The sequence below is a fragment of the Silurus aristotelis genome, assembly GCF_946808225.1.
Source record: "Silurus aristotelis genome assembly, chromosome: 19".
NCBI classification, from domain to species: domain Eukaryota; kingdom Metazoa; phylum Chordata; class Actinopteri; order Siluriformes; family Siluridae; genus Silurus; species Silurus aristotelis.
Genome location: NC_139592.1, coordinates 11,351,590 through 11,377,490, shown reverse-complemented (window position 1 = coordinate 11,377,490; position 25,901 = coordinate 11,351,590). Strand labels below are relative to the sequence as shown.

Genomic DNA, 25,901 nt, shown 5'->3' with positions numbered 1-25,901 from the left:
CTGCAGTGGTCAGTATTTATCAAAAGTGGTCCAAGGAAGGAAGAGTGGTGAACTGGCGACAGGGTCATGGGCCCAGGGTTATTGATGCAGTGAGGTTCGATCCAACAGACAAGCTCCTGTAGCTCAAATTGCTGAAGAAGTTAATGCTGTTAATGCTTGACAGCACAGAACTGTTTTGGCAGCAAAAAGGGGACCAACATAATATTAGGCAGTTGGTCATAATGTTAAACCTAATTAGTGGCCATAAAGTTGATTATGCCTGATCACTGTATATGAAGTCATATCACTATTTAAACTTAAACAGGCGGCTATAATTAGCATTAGCAGAATAAATAGCTAGGTACAGCAGGTTGCTAGCACCAATCAACATTGTATTGTCTTTTTGGCTAATTTAGCGAAGTACTATACCTTTCTTTAACTGCCAATGCAGTGGAACAGGTATTATATAACTTACCTCTACATGCTAACACAGTTTTCATGTCGAGTTTTTTAAAAACTTTAATATGGTTGGGGGGGGGGGTCACTTCATTTTCTCTGAGTACAACTCCAGTTGTATTCGATGGGTTTTGCTTTCAGCTGTTGCTACACCACTGCTCTCTGCTTTATCTATTCCCATCTTCCTTGTGATTTTAGATCAGTGGTTTCCAGACATGATTTAGCATTTTTATATAAATCTTTTTAGTAATGTAGATGATTTAAAATGCAGTGAAATACTATACTTTTACTTATACTTAAGTAAATATAAAAGTACAGATTTTTACAAATTATAGACATCTGCAAAAGCACAAAAAGTAATTTTTTCACTTATCATGCAGTATCTTTCAGTGTCATATTATTGAAGAAACAGTTGTAGAATGTTGGAGGAAAAAGTTGTACTTGAAGTTCCTCTAGCTGTAAGACAGATACTTGGGACACTTGTGCTATTTACAGAGAATTGTTCTTTATAGTGATCTACAAGATGTTATATACTATGATCTGATTGAGCAGAGTGTACCGATGAGAACGATACTACATCACTCTTTCATTTAGAAATGAAGTGAAAATCTTTAACAACACTGTCAGTTTGACTGTTGTTCAGTCAGTCAAATAGCGTTATAGACAGGGAAACTTAGACAAAGTACAAATATACCATGTCCCTCTAAGTAGTTTAAGCTTAAATAGTCAACTAATTTCTTTAGAAAAAAAATATTGGACATTATTTAAATGTTTGCATGTTGATCAGTAATATGCAAATCATTTGAGGTGGAGTTTTCCTTTAACCACAGTAGTTACAGAGGGCATACATTGATGTGTAGATCTGTACCGTAAGTCTGTATGATTTTTTCCCGCAGCTTGCAGTAACTGGCAGTTAGTCGATGCTAATCCAATTAAAGCTGCCTAACCTGAGTATGCAAGCACCCGTGCAGCTCTTTAGTATGAGGTTTCTGGCACTATTAGCAATGTCACCTGCTTTGCTGATGGGATTCTTAAGCTAGTAATCACATTATCTGAAATCCACTCCACACTTGATGTGATTCAAGAGACATTAAGGATCTTTCACGGATGTATTCTGTTGCTGTTCTTCTTACAGTCTCTCCCGGACTTCTTGTTAAAGGATGATGCTCGGAAAGCCCAAAAGACTTTGTGTAGTTATATAAGATTCTAAAATGTAGTATAACATTTAAAGTGTTTACTGTGTAGCAATTAGGATATTTTCGCTATGGGTTTTACCACATATTAATAGCTGGTTAATCATTTGAGGAAGTGCTTCTTCATGCATTTAGAGTTTAGATTTTCTTTTTTCAATTTTTTTTTTTGTGAACAAATTATCTCTAATGTTTGTTTAATAGGTTTTTCTGGGGAGCTCTGGAGAAGTAAAGAGCTACTCCAGTCTTCCCATCCAGCCAGGTTCAGCCATTAACCGAGACCTGCTACTTGACTCTTCCCAGAGACACCTTTACATTATGACTAGAAATACAGTGAGTCTTTTCTCTCAGATCGTGCACTAAAAAAGGCATAAATAGTTAAATCTTGGGGGGGGGGAAACATGGGCAAGCATGATATGTGAGTTTAGCTGTGAGTTTCCTCTGTTTTAATGTGTGCAGGTAGAGAAAATGCCAGTGGCAGAGTGTAATAAACACATAAATTGCCAATCATGTCTTGCGGCTCGAGATCCTTATTGTGGCTGGTGTGTTTTGAAGGGCAAGTGAGTATCAAGTCATTCTGCATAAAACTGAAAATGAAATTTTATGTATTTGTATTTGATGTTAATTTGAGGAATCTGGACTTCTCTTTCTTTGTTTTTGTCTAGGTGTGTTATGCGTTCTGACTGTAGTTCTGGCTCAAGGGAAGGCCATTGGCTTTGGAGTTTTGACATGGGGCAGAAGTGTCTGAAGGTGGAGTCACTGTCACAGTCCAACATCAGCCTTGGAGTAGAGAAAAATGTATGTGTTTGGACAAATACGACATCATTTTTCTTCTTATCTATTTGCTAACACAGATCTAAACTTAAAAATCCTGATTTTATCATATAAAAAAAATGCCAAGTACAGTAATATAATATGAAAGCACTGATTATAGCACTTGTGTTTCTGTAGGTGGCACTTGATATACCGGGCTTGCCCATTCTCTCTGAGGGCGATAAGTACTCATGTTTCTTTGATGAGACACAAAGTGCTGTGACTGTTCAGGAAACTATAGTCACTTGCCTCACTCCTTCAGCCAGCATGTTGCCTCCTGTACCTCAAGGACAAGGTAAAACACTCATGCTTGTTGAAAATCCTGTTCCAGATTTTAGTCTCCCTTTGCTTTATATATAATAAGCTCCACTCTTCAGAGAAAGCTGTTCACTAGATTTTGGCATGTGACTGTGGAGGATTTCTCACACTAATGTTGGGTGAGGAGGAGTTACTGAAATACATTTTACAGCATACAGGCTTCGTACAGCATTATGTACATCCAACTTTGTGCTTTCAGTTTGATTTAATCATACAAAGACATATAGTATATGTGGTTGTACACTCATGCCTAGTAATTGTAAATTTTTCCAGTTCAACCATTTGCCAAATTCCACCCAGCGACTAGTTCTTCCCATGACACCACCTAGGAAAGTTGAAAGTTAGCATGTGTTTTGTCCAATACACATGAAGCCATTGACTATATATTTTCTAAAATCATGCTACTATATTTCAAATGAAGCAAACACATTTTGAGGAAATTGCTAGATGAAAATGAATGACTCTGATTGACAGAATGCTCTGCCCAGAAAATGAGCCAATGTACAGTTCTTGAACTTCTGACCAATTATAGCAAGCTCTTTTCTGTTGTTTCACTCAAATTTAATAGAAAATGAAAGTATGTTTTTTTACATACTGGTCATAAAAATGTCTCAAAAAAACATGCCAGGCATAGAGATAAAAATCTGTAAAGGCTTCCATTAAATGTCCTCAGGCAGTTCTAGTTGTTTTCTCATAGACATATTGCACTGATTAGATTTTAATAACAGAATTTGAACTAATAGCAAGACCGACACACCTCAGGAAAGCTTTTTGTATTTGTAACAATACTTATTGTGTAGATTGTTGCAATGATTTTGTCAGAAAAACTTACATTACGTGTCTCTTTTGACAGATTCACTGTCAGTCACACTGTCCTTGCGCTTCCTGAACGTGACTGTGGCAGTTCAGGAGTTCACGTTCTATGACTGTTCTCTTGTGCAACAACTGTCAGGCACCATGCCGTAAGTTGCTCAGCCATCATTTTATTGGAAAAAAGACAGATTCTTATGTTGCGTATGTTACCTTGTATGTAGTGAATTAAAAGCTTTTTGTATGAAGGCTACATGAAAAGCTAAACCTACTTCTCCAGCCAGCATTAGCTGAAGTAGCTGTCCTGGCTAGAATGCAGGTTTTCAGCAAAAAAATACAATAGAAAGATTTTACCAGCAGGCCAGACTTATTCTTCAGTCAGTTAATAATTTCCTCTGGCCATCCATATCTCTCTTATTTCTTTATTAGATTCTCTAACTTTAAATCTCATTCATCGCTGAATTAAGATTGTGATCTGCCAATCTCTATGCTTTTCTAATGTCTGGGATTTGTTGAGGATGCCCTTAGAGTTCATATTGATTGACTCTTATACTGAAAAAAAAAAAAAAAAAACAAAGATATTATGTGCTGGAAGTACATGTATAGTTTTAATAGCTTATATGATCATTAAAATTAAAATAAAAAACAGTGTCATTTATGCAAGGTACTCAAAGAAAAATTGTTGACATTTTGTTAAATGTTGTTACATTGTTACAAGACATAAACAACAAATTTCCAGAGTTAATGTGATTGACATTGACTCATTAATTGAGTTTGAAGTGGAAATGATTTACATTTCATTCATATTCGATCAGGAGAAAGAATTTTGACCATATGAGTAAAGTGGCCCAAGAATAGTTACTTTTTGCCCTATAAAAGTATAGAAAAAGATACAAAGTGAAGAAATAAAAATGTATAGTAAAAAATCTCTCTCTTTCTCTCTCTCTCTCTCTCTCTCTCTCTCTCTATATATATATATATATATATATATATATATATATATATATATATATATATATATATATATATATATATATATATATATATAATATTCTAATAGCCCTTTCGTGCTGTGGTGTCTGTCCCTAAAATAGCAGCAGATTCTCTAATTCCCATAAGGAATTAGGCGGGGCCTCAATTGATTAGACTTGCTTGTCCAGCTTGTCCCACAGGTGGCAAATCAGATTAAGAATTGTGGATTTTATATGTCCAGTCAACACCTTGAACTTTTTGTCATGTTCCTCAAACTATGCAGTGTGGCATGGAGTATTATCCTGCTGAAGGAGGCTACTGCTATTTGGGAATACCATTGCAATTGCTTTGGCTTATGTAAAGGAGAGCATATGCAGCTGTGTGCTCTTCTATAAGAGCTGGGATGAAACCTTTTGGGCAATTTGTAATATAGTACCCCTTCTGTGTAATCAGACCAGACAGGTCTGATCAAACATTCCGAGTTGACAAACATCCATATGACAAACAGATGCATTTGTCATTATGAGTTTTTCAGTTGAGTGTCAAGATAGAATGAGCTTGGGGGCTATAAAAAAACAGTTCAGAAAGCCTTTGTCTAGTGTTAGGAATTGAACATATATTTCTTGGCATTTTCTTGTGCTGCAGAAGATTTCACTGTTTGATTATTGTGTATTTATAGTAATAGAATATCACGGATTTGAAAATGTCAGGGCAGTGAGAGTAACAAAGAATCTGACCCGGTCTCATCTCAGTGACAGATGTCTCTCTGGTGATGTAGCAGCTGTCTTGTACATTCCTTGTCGAGGCAAGACATCCCGTTTCTTTCCTGCGTTCTCATTCTCAACCAGTAGTTCCCAGCAAACATGTATTGAGATTCTGATACCACCCAGTATGTCTTGATTTAAACATTAAGGTCCGGGAAGTAATAGGCTTGAATTTCTATAATTTAATAGTTGCACATAGTATGAGCCTCTATGGGCTTTATGAAAATGGGCTGGCTTTCTGCTTGGAGTATTGGATGTCATTTCACCCCTCTCTAATAGAAGTTATTTTTCTCCTTTTTTTCTCTGTATGTGTTCTCACTGTGCAGATGTATAGGGTGTGTGACTAGTCGCTGGAGGTGTAATTGGTGTGTTCACCAGCACATTTGCTCTCACGAGGCTACATGCGACCAAGGAGTGATCATATACAATCAGCATGTAAGTTACTGACAGAAAAATTGTAGTTCAGTTAGTCCTATTATAGTGCTTTATACATCTACTAGTTTGTTTTGCCTTGTGTTTACACTGTTGCAGTGTCCTTGTCAACATTAAGGCGTTTTTTACAGGTACAATTTACAAATGTTTGTGTCTTTATTTACTTCTTATCTATCACTCATCGCCCTTTTGTGTTTTTTTATGATCACAAGTTCAATCTACAGTCTTCAACAACAAAAGACTTTGATACATTTACTACAGAGTCAACCAAAGTGTCTACTCCAGCCAAATTTATTGCCATGTCTACTGCTGTGGTGATACCTCCCATCATTCAAGAGACAACTGCAATAACTAGAACAGCTGTGAAACCCTTCACCAACCTGCCGAGCAATTTCCAGCATACCATGCCTTCCTCAACCCAACAGGCAATAACTATAGTTGCAAAAGCCCAGGTTCTACATGAGGACAGCAATGTAGGTGGAGAGAAGGCACATGTGTCAGTACTGACTCCTGGTGGCAGTGGTAAGGACAATAGTGATCTAAGTCATAAAGGATCAGCTGCAGACTTGGCCACATCCACCACCCAAACGGTGGAAGCTCTGGATGCAGGGTTTACACATAAAGCAGATTCAACCTCCTCTACTCCTGGGGTGAACCACTGGTTTAAGCAGACTGATGATGTAAAAGCATTATTTGAGACTGGATCATTAGTGTCTTCACCTTCTCCTCCATCTGAGGATGGAAGGACACAGCAAGTGTCACCTGATTTTCCATATTCTTCAGAAGTGGACTACCAGTCTGACTTTTCCCCCATGGTGAGTCAGTGTCCTCTGGCTGAATCAAGACCAAGAAGGCTTGAGACATCTCAAAATACACCTCCATTCTTAAATGGGTCTATTGATATCATTGACATAAGAACACTTTTAACGCACATGAGGTTCTTTCCAAATAGATTTTTTTATTGCAACAAAAACGTAGATAAAAGGACTATTATTAATGACTATTCCAACAAAATATAGCCTGTTATTTGTTTGAATATGAGATAAGTAGACACATATTTTCATTAATTCTACGATGCATTATGGCTGTGTTTGCACAGGACAATGAACGCTCAGTGGTGAGTGAAGCTTCCAACACCTGCCCATGTGTAGAGAAGGTTCAAGGTTCTTCGCTCCTACCTGTAAACATTGCCAGACAGATTACGCTGGTAGGACGCAATCTGCACCTCTACCAGGTAATACAAATGTGAATCTCATTCATTGGTTTCAGATTGATAATGGTGTGAGACTTACCCTGTGACTGTGGTTGTATGCTCTCAGGATGAGGACCTCAGGATGGATTATGAGTGCGTGTTAGCCATAGAGGGCAGGTCTGTTGTGGTGCCCGCATTTGTTAAAAGGGATGACTCACAGGCCTTTTTATTCCACATCACGTGTCAACGCCACCAGGTCTTTCATACAGTTCTCATGAATTCACTCACATTATTACATTACTATTTAGCAGTTATGGATTAAACATTCATTGCAACAAAGTCTGAAAGTGTGTGTGTATCTGTTTTAGTATTCCTACACAGCTGCTGTGGACGAATACATTCCAGCAATCACAGTGAGGAGACGAGGCTATTTTCAAATCGACAGTCCTCAGGACTTGCACGGTAAAAGCGGCTTTAATAATCACCCAGATCACAAGAAGATATTACTTTGGTGTGCTACACATGAGCATAATGCAATAAAAAATAAGATGCATTTGCATGATAATATCATTCAGCTGTTACATTATGTCTGTATATGTACTAAGGCATATGTTTTGTTCTCAGTGAAACTGTATAACTGCTCGGTGGGCCGTTCCGACTGCAGCCGCTGTCACACAGCCGAGCCAAGTTATGAATGCGTGTGGTGTGAAGGAAGCCAATCCAGCTGCATCTTCAACAGCTCCTGCAAAGATCACATCCAGCAAATCTGCCCTGCACCCCACATACACCAGGTGTGTATACAATCTAGCTAATTTGTGTTATTTAAGGTTTATACATACATTTTTATGTAACATTTGACAGATGCTATCCAGCTTTTAATCAACATTCTTACAGCCACTCACATGTTGTGCTTTCTGTGGTAGATAGAGCCTCTGTCTGGTCCAGTAGAGGGCGGTACTGTGATCACTATCTCAGGATCGAACTTGGGCCAGAGAGCAGAAGACATTCAGCATTCTGTTTATGTAGCTGGAGTTCCCTGCATTGTTATTCCCACAAGATATGAGATTTCCTCCAGGTACACTATAGTCTGACCAATTGTATTATTTGTTATTTTAATTGCTTATTTTAAGCAAAAACCTTTTGTATGAGAAGTTTGACACTAATAAAGGAGAAAAGGAATTGTACTGATTGGCCCAGCAGAGAGACCAAGCTGAGAAGGATGTGCTGCAAGTTAGAGCAATAAAGGATGGAGATGGAAATGTGTTGACTAGTGAGGAGAGTGTGTTAAGAAGATGGAGGGAGAATTTTGAGCAGCTGATGAATGAGGAAAATAAGAGAGAGAGAGAAGGTTGGATGATTGAGATGGTGAAGCAAGAAGAGGATAGGATTAGTAAGGAAGAAGTGAGAGCAGCTATTAAGAGGATGAAGTATGGAAAGTCAGTTGGACCAGATGACATACCGGTAGAAGCATGGAGTTGTTTAGGAGAGATGAAAGTGGAGTTTTTAACAAGATTCTTTAACAAGATTCTGGAAGGTGAGGAATGGAGAAGGAGTGTGCTGGTACTAAATATTAAGAATGAGGGAGATGTGCAGACCTGCAGTAACTACAGGGGAATTAAGTTGTTCAGTCACACCAGGAAGTTATGGGAAAGAGTAGTGGAAGCCAGGCTGAGAGAAGAGGTGACCATCTATGAGCAACAGTATGGTTTCATGCCAAGGAAGAGCACCACAGACACATTATTTGCTTAAAGAATGTTGATAGAGAAGTATAGAGAAGGTCAGAAGGAGTTGCATTGTGTGTTTGTGGATTTAGAGAAAGCATACGAAAGGTTTCAGAAAGAGGACATGTGGCAAGTGTAGGGAGCAGGTTGAGAAGAACCTGGAGAGCTGGAGGTACTTGCTGGAGAGAAGGGGAATGAAAGTCAGTAGGAGTAAGACAGAGTACATGTGTGGATGAGAGGGAGGGCAGTGGAGTGGTGCGGTTGCAGGGAGAAGAGGTGGAGAAGGTGGAGGAGTTCAGGTACCTGGGGGGTCAACAGTGCAAAGTAATGGAGAGTGTGTTAGAGAAGTAAAGAAAAGTGTGCAGGCAGGGTGAAGTGGGTGGAGAAGAGTGGCAGGAGTGATTTGTGATAGAAGAGTATCTGCAAGAGTGAAAGGGAAAGTTTATAGGACTGTGGTGAGACCTGCGATGTTGTATGGTTTAAAAACAGTGGCATTGACGAAAAGACAGCAGGTGGAGCTGGAGGTAGCAGAGCTGAAGATGCGGAGATTTTCATTGGGAGTGACGAGTTTATTAGCGGGACATCACATGTAGGACGTTTTTATAGACATGGTGAGGGAGGCAAGATTGAGATGGTTGGACATGTGCAGAGGGGGGTATATCGGTAGGAGAATGCTGAGGATGGATCCACCAGGAAGGAGGTAAAGAAGAAGACCAAGGAGGATGTTTATGGATGTGGTGAGGGAAGACATACAGGGAGGTAATTTGAAAGAGTCAAATGTAGAGTACAGGGTAGTATGGAGTTGGATGATCTGCTGTGGCACCCCCTAGTGGGAGCAGCCAAAAGAAAAAGAGTTTTAAGCCAAAATCTTTTCTTCTTTGCGGTTTATAATTATAGATTTGCACAAAAGAATAGTGACATGTCTTTTAAAGAATAAACTGATTAATGAGAGCATGAATTTTGTGTGTGTTTGTGTGTGTGTGCATGTGTGTGTGTGTTTGGGGATATGTGTGTGTGTTAATTCAGCATCGTTTGTAAGACCACAGCGAGTGGAAGTAGGAGAAAAGGACATGTTTCTGTAGAGGTTAAAGGAGGAGGAGTTGGAAAATCTATTCAGGACTTTTTCTACCAGGTACAATTCACTTTACAGAGCTTTCAGTCTAGAATTTAAATCTAGAATGAATGCTTTTTCATTTTCAAGGAAAATAGTTTTCTTGTATGCAAAGCTAAAACATTTAAATGTCAATTTAAAAATCCAAGAGAAAAACTAACCCCTAACAAATTACATCTATTGTCTAATTGTTTTTTTTTTTATCTATTTTTTTCTTATTCTTGCTAAATTCCTGATCAATGAAAAATGTTTAATGAAAAGTTACTTTTTGCTATATGTGGTTGGCCAGGAGTTTACATGTGCATTATTAAAGTACAGTTATGAGATGTATGTTGTCAGCAGTATGTTGTAATAATGATTTATCTTAACTAATAACTTTTTTATTACATAATAATAATTATGTATGTTAATTAATTGGATGACAGTTAATATTTAAATATGCCCGGGGTCAATAAACTGATATTAGCATTACAGCCTTTTGTTTTTCACATGGTTTTGCCTGTATTCTTTTCTCATGTTTATTTATATTTCAGGACCCAATGTTACTGGGAATGTTTCCACTGAAAGGTCCAATGTCAGGAGGCTCTTTAGTCATCATCATGGGGCAGGATTTACGAACAGGCCATTCTAATGAGATAAAAATCCTGATTGGAGGAGTGCCCTGCATCTTAACTAGGTATAAACTTTTTCAAATAGTTAACTTGATTGTTTGATTATTCATCTTTTAAACTGATCATAATCAGCAAAGTTTTAGTTAACACAGTGTATGTAGTGTATATTCATAGACTCGTTCATGTCATATGCACCGTCCATGTGTTGATAGCAGTGTTGCTCATATGCTGAATTCGCAGCTCTCCAGATATGGATGATGAGCAACTCGCATGCGTGACCAGTGGAAGCAACAGAACAGGAAACCACGCAGTGACAGTGTGGTTTGGAAGAGCAGAGCGGCATCTACAGGGCTCTTTTTATCACTATACTCCAGACCCGAATATCACCAGTGCTGCTCCCTCTAAAAGCTTCCTCAGGTATATTCATGTTTCAAGATTTCAGAGAAAGCAATTTGTAAGTAAATTCACCACATTTTAAAAAGGATAAAAAAGGGAGATTTGTTTTTTAATAAAAATAACATTTTGTTACAATATGTTACAATATACACTGCATGACTGGGTCACTTTCTAGTGCCCCAAAAATAATAACACAAAAAGCAGGAATGTAGTCTAGCCAGGTTGTATATGTTTTATTAGATTCCAACCCAAAGCCAGGAAAAGACACAGTAATAGGAACATTTTCACAACTCTTTTTTTCTTTGCATTCATCTGGGAAGCCAGAGCGCTCCCTGCCAACACTCTACAAGATTTAAATTTGATCTATTTAATCCTTCTTAGCTTTGCTTTTCAGTCTCACATACCGGCAATGTCTGCTTCCCCAGTTTCCTCTCTGACTTGATGAAACTTGTTTTTTCATTTCTCTCAATTCCCAGTGGGGGCCGTGTGATCAGAGTTTCTGGTCAAAACTTGGATGTTGTCCTGGACCCTCGCATCCAAGTGACCCTGAGCCCCCCGGGGCCACAATTCCAGGGTAGAAAGAGGAGAAGGAGAAAGAGAAAGAGTGAGAGGCATATTGGGAAAGACGACATGCTTTGGCCTCTCAAAAGAGAGCGGCGTATAGTTCCAGAATCCCGCTGTCCTGAAGACAGCGTCTGTGATGTGAAGCAGGTATGGACCTAATGCTTGTGTGTGAGTCGATGTGTTTGTGTATGGTCATGTACTGTATATATGCATATCTATTGTGTCAATAAATTCATAGTGTGCAATCCAGAAATAGTTTATAGCATTGTCAACAACAAACAGGGCATTTGATTTGCATGTGTTTTGTCCTTTTTAGACAGAGAATCATTGTGTGATAAACAGCTCCACTCTGCTTCTGTGCCCCACACCTGCACTGGGCCCCGAAGCTCGCCATGCCACCGTTAGCATCCAGTTCTTGCTTGATAACCTCCACTTCGATTTTGAGGAGATCACTGGCAGCCCCTTCACTTATGAGCTAAACCCTATTCTCCACCCACTCAACCGGGAAGACCACAGCAAACCCTACCTTCACAAACCTGGAAGCATCATCTCTGTTGAGGTTACACATAATCCTTCCCCTGCTGTTATGATTACTGGTATTCCCCGACTTACAAAGAAAATATGTTACAATGACACCAGCGTAACTTGAAAATATAAGTCGACACATGGCCTAGCCTACCCAGGAATCCTAAAGACTGGTGATCCTTATGGGGTAGTATACTGTAATTTGTTAATAATTTAAAGAAGTACAGGACATAATTTAGCAAAACAGAGCAATTTACAGTACCATAATGTATAAACATTACAGCATATATGTATTTAGCAGTGGGTGCGTGCATGAGAGACGGAAATAAAAAAAAGAAGCGAGATGAGCTAAAATTGGGATTTGAAACACCAGAAAAACAGAAAATTAAAACGCTGGCGAGAGTAATACATCTCAGAAAACTGGAAATGTATCGTACCAACGTATCCTACGAAAATTAAAATGGCGTGTGGAAATGTAAATATTTTTTAAAAATAATTTGTATCACTTCATCTTCATTGTAAGATTGAAAGGCGAACCATCGTTACTTGGGGACTAGCTGTATTTCTATTTGACTCTTCCTTTTGGGAAGTGGTAGTTCAATGGGAAAGGTTCTGAGTTACTGATCAGATTGTCTCAAGCTCCAGTATTGCCAAGCTGCCAATTTTGGGCCCTTGATCAAGGCCCCTAACCCTCTGTGCTCCAGGGGCACTGTATCATGGCTGACCTTGTGCTCTGACCCCAGCTTCCTAACGTCCCTGGGATATATGAAGAAAGAATTTTACTGTGCTGTAATATACAAATTATTTTCAGATTTTCAAGTCAACATAAACATTAGATTCATACATAAACATTTGTGTACTATAATCTGATTAGATATCATTCATTTAACTTTTTTAGACAAAAGCTTTTTAGGCGTATATGTATGAATTAACTTCATTTGTATATTGGTATAGGGGGAGAATCTCGACTTGGCCATTTTTAAGGAGGAGGTGGTGGCTCTGGTAGGTGAAGCCATATGTGCTGTGAAAACGCTCACCAGAAACCATCTTTACTGTGAGCCTCCTGCTGAGCAGCCCTCAGTGCCTGCCACGAAGAAACGAGAGGCCAGAGATCCTCTGCCAGAGTTCACAGTGAGTCTTAGAACCTTTATTTATTAATTAATCTGTCTTCAGTTCATTTTTTATCCTGGTCAGCATCACAGTGGATCCACAGCCCAGCTCAGGAACATTGTCCACTAGATGGAACGCAAGTCCATTTCAGGGCATCATTTCCTCGCCCACATTTACTCAGCCACGTATGAGAGCAATTTTAGTGTTGCCAGTCCATCGAAAAGCACGTTTTTGTAGGTGGAAAAAAATTAGGACCAAGCTCAAGAGTTACTTGCAATTGTGATGTGGTAACAGTACCATCATCAAAACATTTGGTGAAGCCTTCTGTTAAGAAAATAACTCCACTGTCCATCAAGTCTGCCAAGTTTGGAGAACAGTTATAGATGAATCTTCATGCTCCCACATACAGAACATTTCAACAAGCTTCATGTTCTTAGGTTTGTGAATGAAGACCAACTTTAGTTCATTTATAATAGGCATAATAGGCACATAAATAGGCAATGCAAAATGTTAATAATTTTCATGTTGATTTAGATGTACTTTATGTATCTTGTTTAATGCTTTATCTAAGCAAGAATGTTCATGATGCCATCAGTCCTCCAGAGCCCCTATTTATTCAGCTGTTTGAGATTTATCATTGATTAATTCTTGTGTTTAATGATTAAAAAAAAATCTCAATGTAGTCTTCAAGGTTGCCAAATTACTTCAAGACTAAACTTGTCTATTTATAAGTTCATTAAAATTATTCCTTTTGTTACAATGAATCCTCTTAATGTTTTGGACGATATACTATTTAGTTCAACGTGTTCAATTAAACATGACTGACTCATTTTTAATTATCTTAATAAACTATGTACAAATGTCTTATTTTCAAATGGAAAAGATTTCGAAACTAGTTCAGTGTTCAAGTCACAGCACATCCTGCTGTATGTGTGTATAGGTACGAATGGGGAATATAAACTTCTCCCTGGGAAAGGTGGAGTATGACTTTCTGAGCCAGGCCTTGTTTCCTCTGGAAGCTCAAGTGGGCGTTGGAGTCGGTGCCTCTATCGTGGCTCTTATTGTACTCATCATCGTGCTTATATACAGGTACAACACACAGCAAGACTAACAGTAGTCAATTCTAATTCTTGGTGACAGTTTTGTGTGTGTGTTTATCTGTGTGTCTGTGCATGATTCAGCATGTGTTTATATTTCTGTGTGTTTATCAGGAGGAAGAGTAAACAGGCTCTGAGGGATTACAAGAAAGTACAGATTCAGCTAGAGAACCTAGAGACCAGCGTGAGAGATCGCTGCAAAAAAGAGTTCACTGGTATCATTATTTAGTGGATGAAATATACTGCATATATTTATTTCTAAAATGTTGCCAAACCCAGGTTATAAATCTAAATATTTTCCTTATTGATAGACTTGATGACAGAGATGATGGACATGTCTAGTGACTTGGTGGGCTCAGGAATTCCTTTTTTGGACTACCGGACCTACTCTGAGAGGATCTTCTTCCCTGGCCACCAAGAGTGTCCACTGAAAAGAGATCTGGATGTGCCAGCTTGTCGCAGGACTACAGTAGAGCAGGGCCTCATCCAGCTCTCTAATTTACTCAACAGCAAGCTGTTCCTCGTCAAGGTGCATTCCTCTAAAACTTGATTCCAAAAGATGGTTCTATGAAATGGAAAGTATTGCTTGATGTATATTCATTTTGAATGTGTAAATGTGCAGTTTATCCACACTTTGGAGAGCCAGAGGACGTTCTCACCAAGGGACCGAGCATATGTGGCTTCCCTTCTTACAGTGGCACTGCACGAAAAGCTGGAATATTTCACTGACATTTTGAAAACCCTGTTGAGTCACTTGGTGGAGCAGTACACTAACAAAAACCCTAAGCTCATGCTGCGCAGGTCAGTGCTGCCATCTTGTTCTTGAACTAAGAAGAAAAAATTTCTTTCTTACATTGAGCGGTCTGTTTTGCTGCGCTATTTATATTGTTATTAAAGCATTAAGCAAAAGCTATAGCTAATAAATAAAGATATTCTGCTTCTCTATACTTTTCACAGGACTGAGTCAGTGGTAGAGAAGCTACTAACCAACTGGATGTCTATTTGCCTTTATTCATTCCTAAGGGTAAATTCCTTATTTTAACCCACACTCTTACCCCATTGTGAATCTGTAGCTCTAATCTTACATAAGTCCAATTAAGCCACTGATGTAATGTTTACTTTGATTGAGCTGATTTGCAGAGGACTGTGAGCATAGCGGCATGTAGTATTTCACTCAGTTTCTTTGTGCAACACAGGAATCCGCAGGTGAGTCTTTTTACATGCTATTCCGAGCCATAAAGCACCAGGTGGATAAGGGCCCTGTGGATGCTGTAACAAGCAAAGCCAAATATACACTCAACGACAACCGGCTACTGCGTGATGATGTAGAATACCACACACTGGTAAGAAATACGCCCAGTGCGACATAGTCACGTCTTTTTTTGTGTAGTTGTCTGTATGTTGTCCACTTTATTAGGAATGCATGTCCTCTTGCTCATTTATGCAGTTATCTATTCAACCAATAATGTGTCACCACTATTGTCAGCCAAGAACAAGAATTAGTTGGATATGATCAGATAGTATAAGACTATTACAGTAGGTTATCCAGGCTATCATGGTTACTCATCATTTTAGTTTAGTTTTCAAGCCTGCCTATCTATCTCAGTGTTTGATGTTTTGTGCATGGTGACATACTTGTTCTGCTTGCCACAGTTGTAAAAAGTTTGAACCGTTATATAAGTTAGTATATCTCCTGGTGGCTTGAGACACCAATTTTACCTCACACTTATTTTACAAAGAATTTCCACCACCACATTGTCACTCGGTTAATGTATTTTGTCTATAATGTATTTTTGTCACACCACTCCTTGTATTTTTTTATTGATACCAGTGGGTGTGAAATTCCCAGAAGTTTCTAAAATACATTACCTGATGTTCAGCAGTTTCTGATGTATGATATTCTGCATTGCACTGCTGCCACACGATTGGCTGATTAGGTGACTGCATAAATAAGCAGCTATACAGGTGTTTATATTTAAATGGAACGTTTGTGCAATATTATGTAGAAGCACAGGCAAATAAATGATAGAAGCTTTATAAACTGTTCTTCAAAAAGGATTATAACTGTGTCGATATGCTTCAAATGATCAATTGGTGTATTACATTCGCACCTTGTTCTTTATTTTTGTGCTTTAGACTCTAAATGTCCTGGTAACCAGTGGAGGTACAAATGAATCACAGACAGTTCCTGTTAAAGTGCTGGACTGTGACACCATCACACAAGTGAAGGAGAAGATCCTGGAGCATGCATGGAAGGGCACATCATACTCTCAGAGACCCTCCACAGATTCAGTGCACTTAGGTAAGAGCCCTTACAACCACTTGCATTGAACACAATTTAATGAATACACTGTAACAATGTGAATTCTGCCTTAAAGCAACCAGAGCTAAATTACTAGCTTACTTCTTTAGTGTCTTTAAGAAAGGATAAGTAAATATAGTCTATTTTTCATTTCTAATGTAGAATGGAGGGCTGGGATGGCAGGACACCTGATCCTGTCTGATGAAGACCTGACCTCAGTGGTTCAAAGCTCCTGGAAACGTCTAAACACTTTGCAACACTACAAGGTAAAAATCTGGACATTTCAGTATAAAGTTGTGTCTAGGAAGGCAAAGAATGACTCACTTTGTACTCAATAAATCTATTTTATGATTTACAATAAATTAACCATTTTCCGAGCATTTAAATGGCAATTTTAATGTCATCATTATTTTAATTTCACACTATAAATTTCATTTCATCAATATAATTTTGAACAACCACATTTTCCATGAGAGCATTTTGGAAGATTTTTGGAAGAAGGAAACAGACTCTTGAATGTGAAGTTAGTGCTAAATCTGATTCATGGCCCTGATAAAGCAAAAGTAGTTCAGTCTCACAAAAATAAAATAGAGATTGCCCTTTTTAGATCATAACTAAATCGCCTCTGTTGTATTTCTGTGACATTTCTGACATGTCAACAATAAAAATTCAAAGCGCCACATTTTTATAATCAGCGTCGTTGATTTTGTGTATGCAGCTGATATATTGAATGCTTTGCAGTCTTTGTTTGGATTTGAACTAGTTCTGATTACTGTGTCAGGTCCCCGATGGAGCCACAGTTACACTGGTATCACGACAGTCCAAAAATCATGATGACAGCCATGACTACATACCAGGAGAAAGTGAGTCTCACAGTACACTGTTTTTTCAGTAAGATTTCTATAGATATATAACTCCATAACATTTACTCTCTTTTATGATCCTTGTCTGTCTGTCAGAAACTCCAATGCTGGAGGATGGAGAGGATGAAGGAATAAGGCTTTGGCATCTGGAGAAAGCCAATGAAGAGCCAGATCTGTCCAAACACAGACGAGGGAGTCTGAAAGAAAGAGAGCGAGAGAGAGCCAAGGCCATTCCAGAGATCTACCTGACACGATTACTGTCTATGAAGGTGGTACACATGTGCAAAACATGCTGTTTCTCTCAACTACTTTGAAGTGAATACATAAACTGCATTGAACGATAATCGCAATGGTATGATGTGTAAAAAAATGGAACATGGAATTTCACAAATGATTAAAACACAGTTATCTTAACTTTAAATGGAGTACTTTTACTGGATTAAAAATTAAACTGGATTTTTCTCATGAACCGGAATATTGTACTTCATCCACCACTCATGCGTGACAACATGACCAAAACAATAGACTGCAAACTAATGTAGAATGAAGTAGTATCTGAATGTAGCGTAGATTAGCAATTTACATGAACGTCTCTGTGTTGCAGGGCACGTTGCAAAAGTTTGTTGACGACTTGTTCACCGTGATTCTTAGTACCAGTCAGCCAGTTCCTCTGGCTGTAAAATATTTTTTTGATCTTTTGGATGACCAGGCAGCACAACACAATATTACCGACCCTGAAACCATCCACATCTGGAAGACGAACAGGTAATCGTTCAATGATATAATTCTGTTTTCTAAGTTGTTGAGAATAAAAGCTGAGCCTGTCATACTGTAATGAAGACAAACTGCTATTTAAAACAAATACTTGCTTGTCATTGTTTTGTAGTCTACCACTGAGGTTCTGGATCAATATTCTGAAAAACCCACAATTCATCTTTGATGTCCCAACCTCAGACAATGTGGATGCAGTGCTGTCTGTTATTGCTCAAACCTTCATGGACTCCTGTACAATCGCTGACCACAAACTGGGCAGGGTAAGCCAATTAGGAATGAGGTGGCCAGTCAAAAGCAAAAGTTGGTATACAACTAGCAAACTGGAGTTAAAGAACTGAAACTTTTTGACTTACATTATTTTATGGAATAAATGCTATAATCAGTATTTTCTTACATGTACATTTCCTTGTCCAGGATTCTCCTATAAACAAATTGCTGTATGCTCGAGACATCCCACGCTACAAACAGATGGTGGAAAGGTAAATGCTTTTTTGTGATTTTTAAATAAATTAAGTTATTGGAATAGTCATAACATGTCAGAATAAGAAAATATACAGTAATCCAAATATTCTATTAAACACAGATGCCCTAAATGTACTTCTTAAAATGTGGACACATCATAGAAGATTTCACAATCCTTTCTAAATGTGCTGTTACTAAAGAACTTTTATTATACATTTAATAATAAACTTATATTTAAAATAAAATGGATACAATCTCACTTCCCGTGGGCTCACCACCTGCAGGAGGGACCGTAAGGGACGGTGCTGTGAGGATTGGGCAGCAGTCGGAGGCGGGGGTCTGCTTAGACTGCTGCCCCCGCGACCCGAATTACGGATAAGCGGGAGAAAATGAATGAATGAATGAATGATACAATCTCAAATATTCAACACATGATGTCAATTGAGGGTTCCTCTTTTAAGTCACTGCATACCGTTAACTAAAAAAACTGGCTTTGACATAAGCCTTGCTTTGTCCAGTTAATATAGTTATTCGTAAGCGATGTAGTTTTAGGGAGGAAACTCAGCATATCACTTAAACTCCATTAAGCCCAGTTTAAAATTAAATGTGAATATTCAGTTCAGACTAACATTTTTGACTGCTTTTTTTTTGTGTGTGTGCAATATTTCAGCATTAATACATCATAACTAACATTAAAAAACACACTCTAAAAATAAAAACTGCATGTAAGATTGAACCTACAATGGCTAATCAGAATCATCATGCTAATTAACCTGGTTGTGAACAAAAAAAAGGCTGAGATCAGTCAAATACACGGTCAAGATGTCTGATGGCGTTCATATATTTGCACAGGTATTATGCTGATATAAAGCATACCATGTCTGCCAGTGACCAAGAAATGAACTCTGTTTTGGCAGAACTGTCTAGGGTAAGCAAGTCCTCTTGTCTTTCTTTAATAATACTTTGGTACATGATTTGCCTGAATGCTAAATGCTCACCTTGAATACTAAGGAAGATTCATGAAAATCAACTAGTGTGTCTGTTTCCCTGCATCTTTGGCATATACTGTCTTACCTCAAAATGTTTTGTTCTTTCATTCTTCCATTTTGCCCTTTCCAGAATTACTCCAGTGAAGTAAGTCATCTAGTGGCCTTGAATGAGTTATACAAGTATATCAACAAATATTATGATCAGGTAAGTAAATATTGGTACCCATGCTATTCCAGTCTACAGTCAAGGGGAAAAGAATCCCAATTTAATTGTATGTTTCTATTTATCAGGGCATAAATAACCATAGCATGTGTCATAGCATGTGAAACAAAGAATAAAACAACTATGAACATGAACTTGGACAAACATAAAAGACAAATACGGTGATATGTGTGATTAATTACATAATACATAAAACAGGTGCACTGAAATGTATTAAAAAAAAATAAAACACATTATACAATAAAACCAGATGGGAGAAAAAAAATATTACAATCAACCTGAATAACTTGAAATTAATGTAAATTGTAATTTAATCTAATTGAATTGTATACATGTATTTTTTGTATAATTAACATTATGTAGGTTCGAGAGTACTATCTGCTTTTAATTTATTGGGGGTCAAAACTTTATGGTTCATTATCCTAAAATCACATAAATTTCATTATACTTCAGCAGACATCCTGAAATCCAGATGAGAAAGATGAGAAAATCACAGCACAAAAAAATGAAATGAGAATTTAAAGCCCATCCTGTTGTGGATGATGCTGGATTGTGGGATTACATGCCTTCATAGTATTTGGTCTTATAGTGGAAATATCTATATTTTAGATTTTATGTGGTTCTTCCCCCACACTGTTATCACAAACTTGGAGGAACAGAAGTGTCTTGGAGCACTTTAACTGAGAGCACCAAACCTGTTTCATCATGCACAGCACCGGTTTCATGAACATATTGCTTACATGCGTTGGAGTGAAAGATCTTAAGTGGATTGCTATAGAGGTCTAACCTAAGATGTGCTGACTGCACCCCAGGCATCCTTACACTTCATCAATACCGTTACCAAAACCCTAATGGCAGCACAAATCTCCACATCTACAATCTAATGAATCTTTTCTGAAAAGAAAAGAGTTATTAAGGAGGTTATTATAACAGCAAATGGGGACTAAATGTGAAATTTTATGTTCAAAAAACACATAGGAATTTTAATGATGAAGTGTCCACAAATAGTTGCTTATATAGTGTATATACTAATTTTAGCACAGAATAAACAGTGCTCTTAGTCAGACATGCCCGTGACAGCAAGCTTGTTGGTGGCCAACACCTGTTAATGAGACACACTGTGTGGTATATGAGATATACTCATATAGGCTGTTGGAAAAATTCTTCCAAGCTACCAATGAAGACCTTAAATAAAGACATGTATTAGATAGCCAGCCCAGTGGCACAATAAACTTATAGACACTAACTTATAATGTAAAAAAAAATTATATTTCTAACCTTTTTATCTCTGCAAAGCTGCTTTGGGATAATGTTAATTGTTAAAAATTAATTTACAAATAAAATTTATTTGAATGATCATAAAAATGTTAAAGAATGTTAGCATTCAGCTAACTGACTGTTCCACTAAGGACCAGGAGTGATTTACTGTGACATACATTTTGACATACAGAAAAGCGTATACACATTTTATGTACTGAATCTAAGTGCTGAACGGTGCAAAAATCATATTAAATCACTTTTAAATTATGATCACTATTCACATTATTTGTTGAGTACTAAAAACTTTTTTTTTTAATACTTTATCGATTTTTTTATTTTTATAATGTGACGTTTTTCACAAAAGTTTGCTGAGTTAAACACTGATAAATTTTTATTTCACATTAACGACATCTCCGAAACATTCCTTGTTTATTGTGAGAGAAAGTAAAGCATCTGAGATCGAATGAGTGGCGTGGTTTCTAGGAGGTGTGAGTTACAGTAAGTTTTGATATTGAAACACACTGTGCAGATCATTCCAGGTTTTATATCAGTTTGCTAATCTACTGTTATACTGTAGAGGAAAAGATTGCTATTTTACCTTATTTTGGTGCTAGTTCATACTTCAATGTTAAATTAAAGCGATCCTATAAAAAATGCTTAAAGGTCTGGTAAAATAATATAATTGGTGTAATCTTCACTGTGAAGTGTCAGTGTAAAAGCATGCAGAGCCCATGAATTCATTATATCTTACATAAGCATAGTGGCTACAATGATAAAAAGTACTTCATATCAACGGCAGTGTTGGGCAGTAACGCGTTACTAGTAAAAAAAAATAAAGTAACTCCGTTACCGTTACTGTATGGTGCGTTACCCGTTACTTTTTTAAATGAATGAATTTCGGCTGAAGTGTAGACTACAGTCTAACCTGCTTACAGTAGCGTCGCATTGTAGGATTGGTGGATTACCCTCTGTATACACAAAGAAGACGCGCTGTGGGCGTGTCTCCGTTTATTTAGGTCTGTGCGGCAGTAATGGAGAGTCGATGCTAGAGCATGAGGAGTTTCTCAAAGTGGAAATAGGCTCATTATTCCACTTTAGTTGAGTATAAAGACAAAAACCTTTAAGTCAAATGTAAGCTGTGTCTTTCTGGTTCGAAGCTCGTATCTACTGCGATAAACAGCAACTCCAATCTGTTGAAGCTGCTCCAGGACCTCCATGCTAGAAGCTAGAAGCTAGCCCGGTGTTCTGTTCTACATTGTTGATAGTTTTCATACTTCAGCTGTGAAAGGAACATGTTTAAGAGCTCAACACAACAGCAGAAGCCACTTTAGTTTTTGATTGTGAATATATTATTCAGCTTGTTTTGTTTTTTATTTTAGAAATCCTTGTGATATATTCAGTTTGTGCTGCTCTGACTTCAATAAAATAGTGTTTAAAAATGACTTTGTGTTTAAGTCAGTTTTGTGTTTGTAGACCATAACGCATAAAAGGGCATTAATGGGAACATTAAAGAACGTTCTTTTAAAAAGTAACTAAAAAGTTACTTTTAACAGTAACGCATTACTTTTTGGTGTAAGTAATCAACAAAGTAACTGTTACTTTTTGAATTAAGTAACGAGTAACTGTAACTAGTTACTATTTTTTTTAGTAACTAGCACAACACTGATCAACAGTATAGTTATAAATTGTTGGCTAAAAATATAAAATATATATTGTCTCCATATATGAAGGCAGTATATATATAGCTGTATCTGAGCGAGCTAGCCTTATCCACAGTTCTGTTAAACAAATATAAATGACTCCTCGTTGTCACTTGAATAAGACCCTTACTCAATAATTCCGAGGTTCTTATCTGTAGATTTTACCGCTAACCATTTGTTGTATTGAGTTAATATTAATTTGTGTCTCTCCTTCCTACTTCCAGATCATTGCTGCTCTAGAGGAAGACTCAACTGCTCAGAAGATGCAGCTGGGCTACAGGCTTCAGCAGATTGCAGCAGCTGTGGAAAATAAAGTGACTGACCTTTGACCTCCTAACACAGACTGTAATTTAAGGAGAGTGAAAAAAAAACAAGAACGAAGGACAGAGATGGAGCTGGGACTTCTAGAAGCATGAATGCAAAGACTGGGATTTCTGATTGACTCAGAGGTCTTTGGAGTGACTGGTGTGTCCTAAGCTCAACTAATCTCACTGCAGCCTTCTGTCAAACCAAGCCTAGTATGTCAAAGAGTTTGAGATGTAGTTCCGGCTGGATAATTCCTGCTAACTAATGACATTTCATATTTGCAATATGCTTGCAGGCTTGTCGAGAACTTTTGTGGACTATTTGTGAAAAGCTTCTGAAGCTCTTAAGATAATTAAAAACATTTTTTATTTTTTTTTTTGTTTGGTTTTTTTTTGTAATCTTTGCACTTCATTGGAGCTTAAGGTGATTTTTGTCTTTGCATATTTGAAAAAAAGATACAGCTTTTTAAAAAGATGTCATTTTTTATCTGCACAAATTCATTCATAGTTTTTTTAATGTACAGTCAGTGCATACCTGGTTATCATAAATATATCATGTAAAACCATACACATTGCATGTATTGCACATGTGTATGCACATTTCTACTGAACTGCAACCATAAAATCCTACCATAAACTATCAAATACTTAGGAAAAATATGAACGAGCCTGAACACAGCTGCTGCTGCAAAATAGATTTTGGGATTCCTCACGCTGTTGTGTAATATGAGGTACAGTGTACAGTAAGCTACATTCAGCCTTATCCGGTCTTAGGATGACAGGATGGTGAAGCTATATAGAGGGTTAAGATTTAGGCATACAGATGTTTGTTCTGCTTGCAGGCATGATAATGTGAGTGAAGATAAAAAAAAATAAAAAAAAAAACATTTAATGGCACTACATTGTCAAGGAGCATATGTTAGCTAATGAAATGCACTTAACATAAGAAATACTGTAAATTTGCATTCGGTTTAGAAATGCAACAACATACACTCAATAGAATAACACTTGGAGTGAGACAAGATTTTTAAAGGAATGACAGCATTAGAATGACACTGTAACGTCACTGTCGTGTTCACAATTTTACTATGCATAAGTGTTACCGTGAACACAATTTCTAAACACTAACCTGTACAACATTGCGCTGTATTTTTCATGCTCCGTGCCATAAAGCTCTGATATATTTCTGAGCAGTTATCATGAAGGCACTGTAATCACTGATCTATTGCTAAAAACTTGCCTAGTTTGATCATATTTCATGTACAACCAAAGGCTCAGGTACAAGCGAATGAAACCCGCCTACTCTTTAACTACTGACACATTGAATATAATATTCGGTTGTACAATTTTTAAATGCAGATAAAGATAAAGCTTCATCTTGATCAATTCAAATAAAGCACAACACATTAGGCATGCCATAGTGAAGATCGTATCAGTATGCATGAACTGGCCATGTGGTCCTATAATGCTTTATAATGTATTTCACTGTTGCTTTTAAATGAACAAAAAGTTGAATATACAGCTACACTGATGTGTAACACAGCCAATGTGCGTCACTCCTGCTTACCGTTCACCTGTACAATGTGACGAATTGTTTTATTTATTTATTTATGTTGTTTTTTTGGCTGATCGCACTTGATTTATGTAAAGACCAAATTAAATCCTATGAATGATTTCTGGCCCACTTTATACATTTATTTTTTTTTTGAGCCCAATGTCATGTCTAGTAAACGACTATAATTTATACATTCTAAATATACAAGTCTTAATTTTAGTGGCCTAGACATGAACGTTTACAGTGTTATTTTGTCAATCGTGCTTTGGTCATGTGGTCATTTCGCGCTGTTCTTAAGCGTATAACATAAATTTACTCTGTCATTTTTACCTGGGCTTTTATACTGTAAAATAGTGGTGTAGTCAGCCGTATGCTTTCGGAGCTGTTGAGCTGTACTTATGTGTGTAGAGTGTACATTAAATAAAGCAGTTAGCACTCTTGTTTAATTTAATAGTTTGCCTGTGTTTAAATACTTCCAGTGTTATACTTTGTCATGAATTTAACAGGATGGAACTGCAACATACAGCATATGGTTAAAACTAGGTGGACACCTCACTGCCACACCCAAACAGTACAATGTCTTTGCATGCTGTAGCATTACAATGTTCCTTCACTGATTCTAAGAAAGTCAAATAAGTTCCATCAATGTGTCTCAATGTGTCTTAAATGTGTCTCATCCACAATGCCATGAAGCCATGAAGACATGGCTTGCTAAAGTTGGAATGGAGGAGCTGCAGTGAACTCCCTTTGGATGAATTGGAACACAAAATACACACCAAGCCTCCTGACATCAGTATCTGTAGCTGAATGAACACAAATCTAGTGAAAAGCCTTGGCATATAGAGTGCTGGATATTTATTACTAGAAAGGGAGAATAGGGTGTTTAAGTATATACTGTATACACTGTACAGTGTAGATCAAGGGTACAATATACATTTTAGGTAAGAGCCAAATTATTCTAAAAAAAATCTATTTATTATAGCAATAACACATAAACCACTCCTCTTAATTGTGTTTACTGACCTGAAAGGTAAATTCTAATTGTACAAATAAACTAAAAGCAAAATGCTTGAAATTATGTACATATTGGCCAAAAGATTCAGATAATGTTCACAGCAAATAGAAGAAAAGGGAGGTATGTGATATTGATTTTACTCATGGTATCGTTGCTACACTATTTTGCCAATAGTTTGCAGACACCTGGTCATAAGAATTGATTGTGCTTTTTGAGCTTCGCATTACACATGTAGTCCTAATTTGTTCATCAGCCACAATGGTGTAAGTAAAGTTCAATTCTGATGTAAAGTGAGGAGGCCTGTGGTGCAGTCAGTGTTCCATTATAGCAGGTCACACAAGATCTTCCTATCCAAAGCATGTAAACCATATCTTCAATGAGCTCACTTTGTG

General features: G+C 37.4%; 1 protein-coding gene across 5 annotated transcripts in view; it reads left to right on the top strand.

Moving 5' to 3' along the window:
- plxnb1a (plexin b1a) overlaps positions 1-24,945 on the top strand; it is a 57,070-nt gene extending 32,125 nt beyond the window's left edge. For 3 of the 5 annotated variants that reach the window (XM_083570070.1, XM_083570069.1, XM_083570071.1), the window contains 34 exons: positions 1,830-1,958; positions 2,085-2,185; positions 2,291-2,423; positions 2,577-2,733; positions 3,610-3,718; positions 5,629-5,737; positions 5,947-6,549; positions 6,834-6,968; positions 7,054-7,182; positions 7,295-7,388; positions 7,551-7,717; positions 7,850-8,001; positions 9,674-9,779; positions 10,292-10,434; positions 10,610-10,786; positions 11,242-11,476; positions 11,646-11,888; positions 12,809-12,985; positions 13,905-14,053; positions 14,176-14,276; positions 14,373-14,590; positions 14,684-14,862; positions 15,019-15,085; positions 15,258-15,404; positions 16,198-16,363; positions 16,526-16,629; positions 17,145-17,226; positions 17,323-17,495; positions 17,831-17,991; positions 18,113-18,260; positions 18,415-18,479; positions 19,315-19,390; positions 19,582-19,656; positions 22,859-24,945. In XM_083570070.1, coding sequence (XP_083426196.1) covers positions 1,830-1,958; positions 2,085-2,185; positions 2,291-2,423; positions 2,577-2,733; positions 3,610-3,718; positions 5,629-5,737; positions 5,947-6,549; positions 6,834-6,968; positions 7,054-7,182; positions 7,295-7,388; positions 7,551-7,717; positions 7,850-8,001; positions 9,674-9,779; positions 10,292-10,434; positions 10,610-10,786; positions 11,242-11,476; positions 11,646-11,888; positions 12,809-12,985; positions 13,905-14,053; positions 14,176-14,276; positions 14,373-14,590; positions 14,684-14,862; positions 15,019-15,085; positions 15,258-15,404; positions 16,198-16,363; positions 16,526-16,629; positions 17,145-17,226; positions 17,323-17,495; positions 17,831-17,991; positions 18,113-18,260; positions 18,415-18,479; positions 19,315-19,390; positions 19,582-19,656; positions 22,859-22,963 — 5,115 coding nt within the window. In that variant the 3' untranslated portion in view covers positions 22,964-24,945. The remainder of the gene's footprint in view (positions 1-1,829; positions 1,959-2,084; positions 2,186-2,290; positions 2,424-2,576; positions 2,734-3,609; positions 3,719-5,628; positions 5,738-5,946; positions 6,550-6,833; positions 6,969-7,053; positions 7,183-7,294; positions 7,389-7,550; positions 7,718-7,849; positions 8,002-9,673; positions 9,780-10,291; positions 10,435-10,609; positions 10,787-11,241; positions 11,477-11,645; positions 11,889-12,808; positions 12,986-13,904; positions 14,054-14,175; positions 14,277-14,372; positions 14,591-14,683; positions 14,863-15,018; positions 15,086-15,257; positions 15,405-16,197; positions 16,364-16,525; positions 16,630-17,144; positions 17,227-17,322; positions 17,496-17,830; positions 17,992-18,112; positions 18,261-18,414; positions 18,480-19,314; positions 19,391-19,581; positions 19,657-22,858) is intronic. The other 2 variants (XM_083570073.1, XM_083570072.1) reach the window with 1 other exon arrangement.
- Positions 24,946-25,901: the final 956 nt, after the last annotated feature.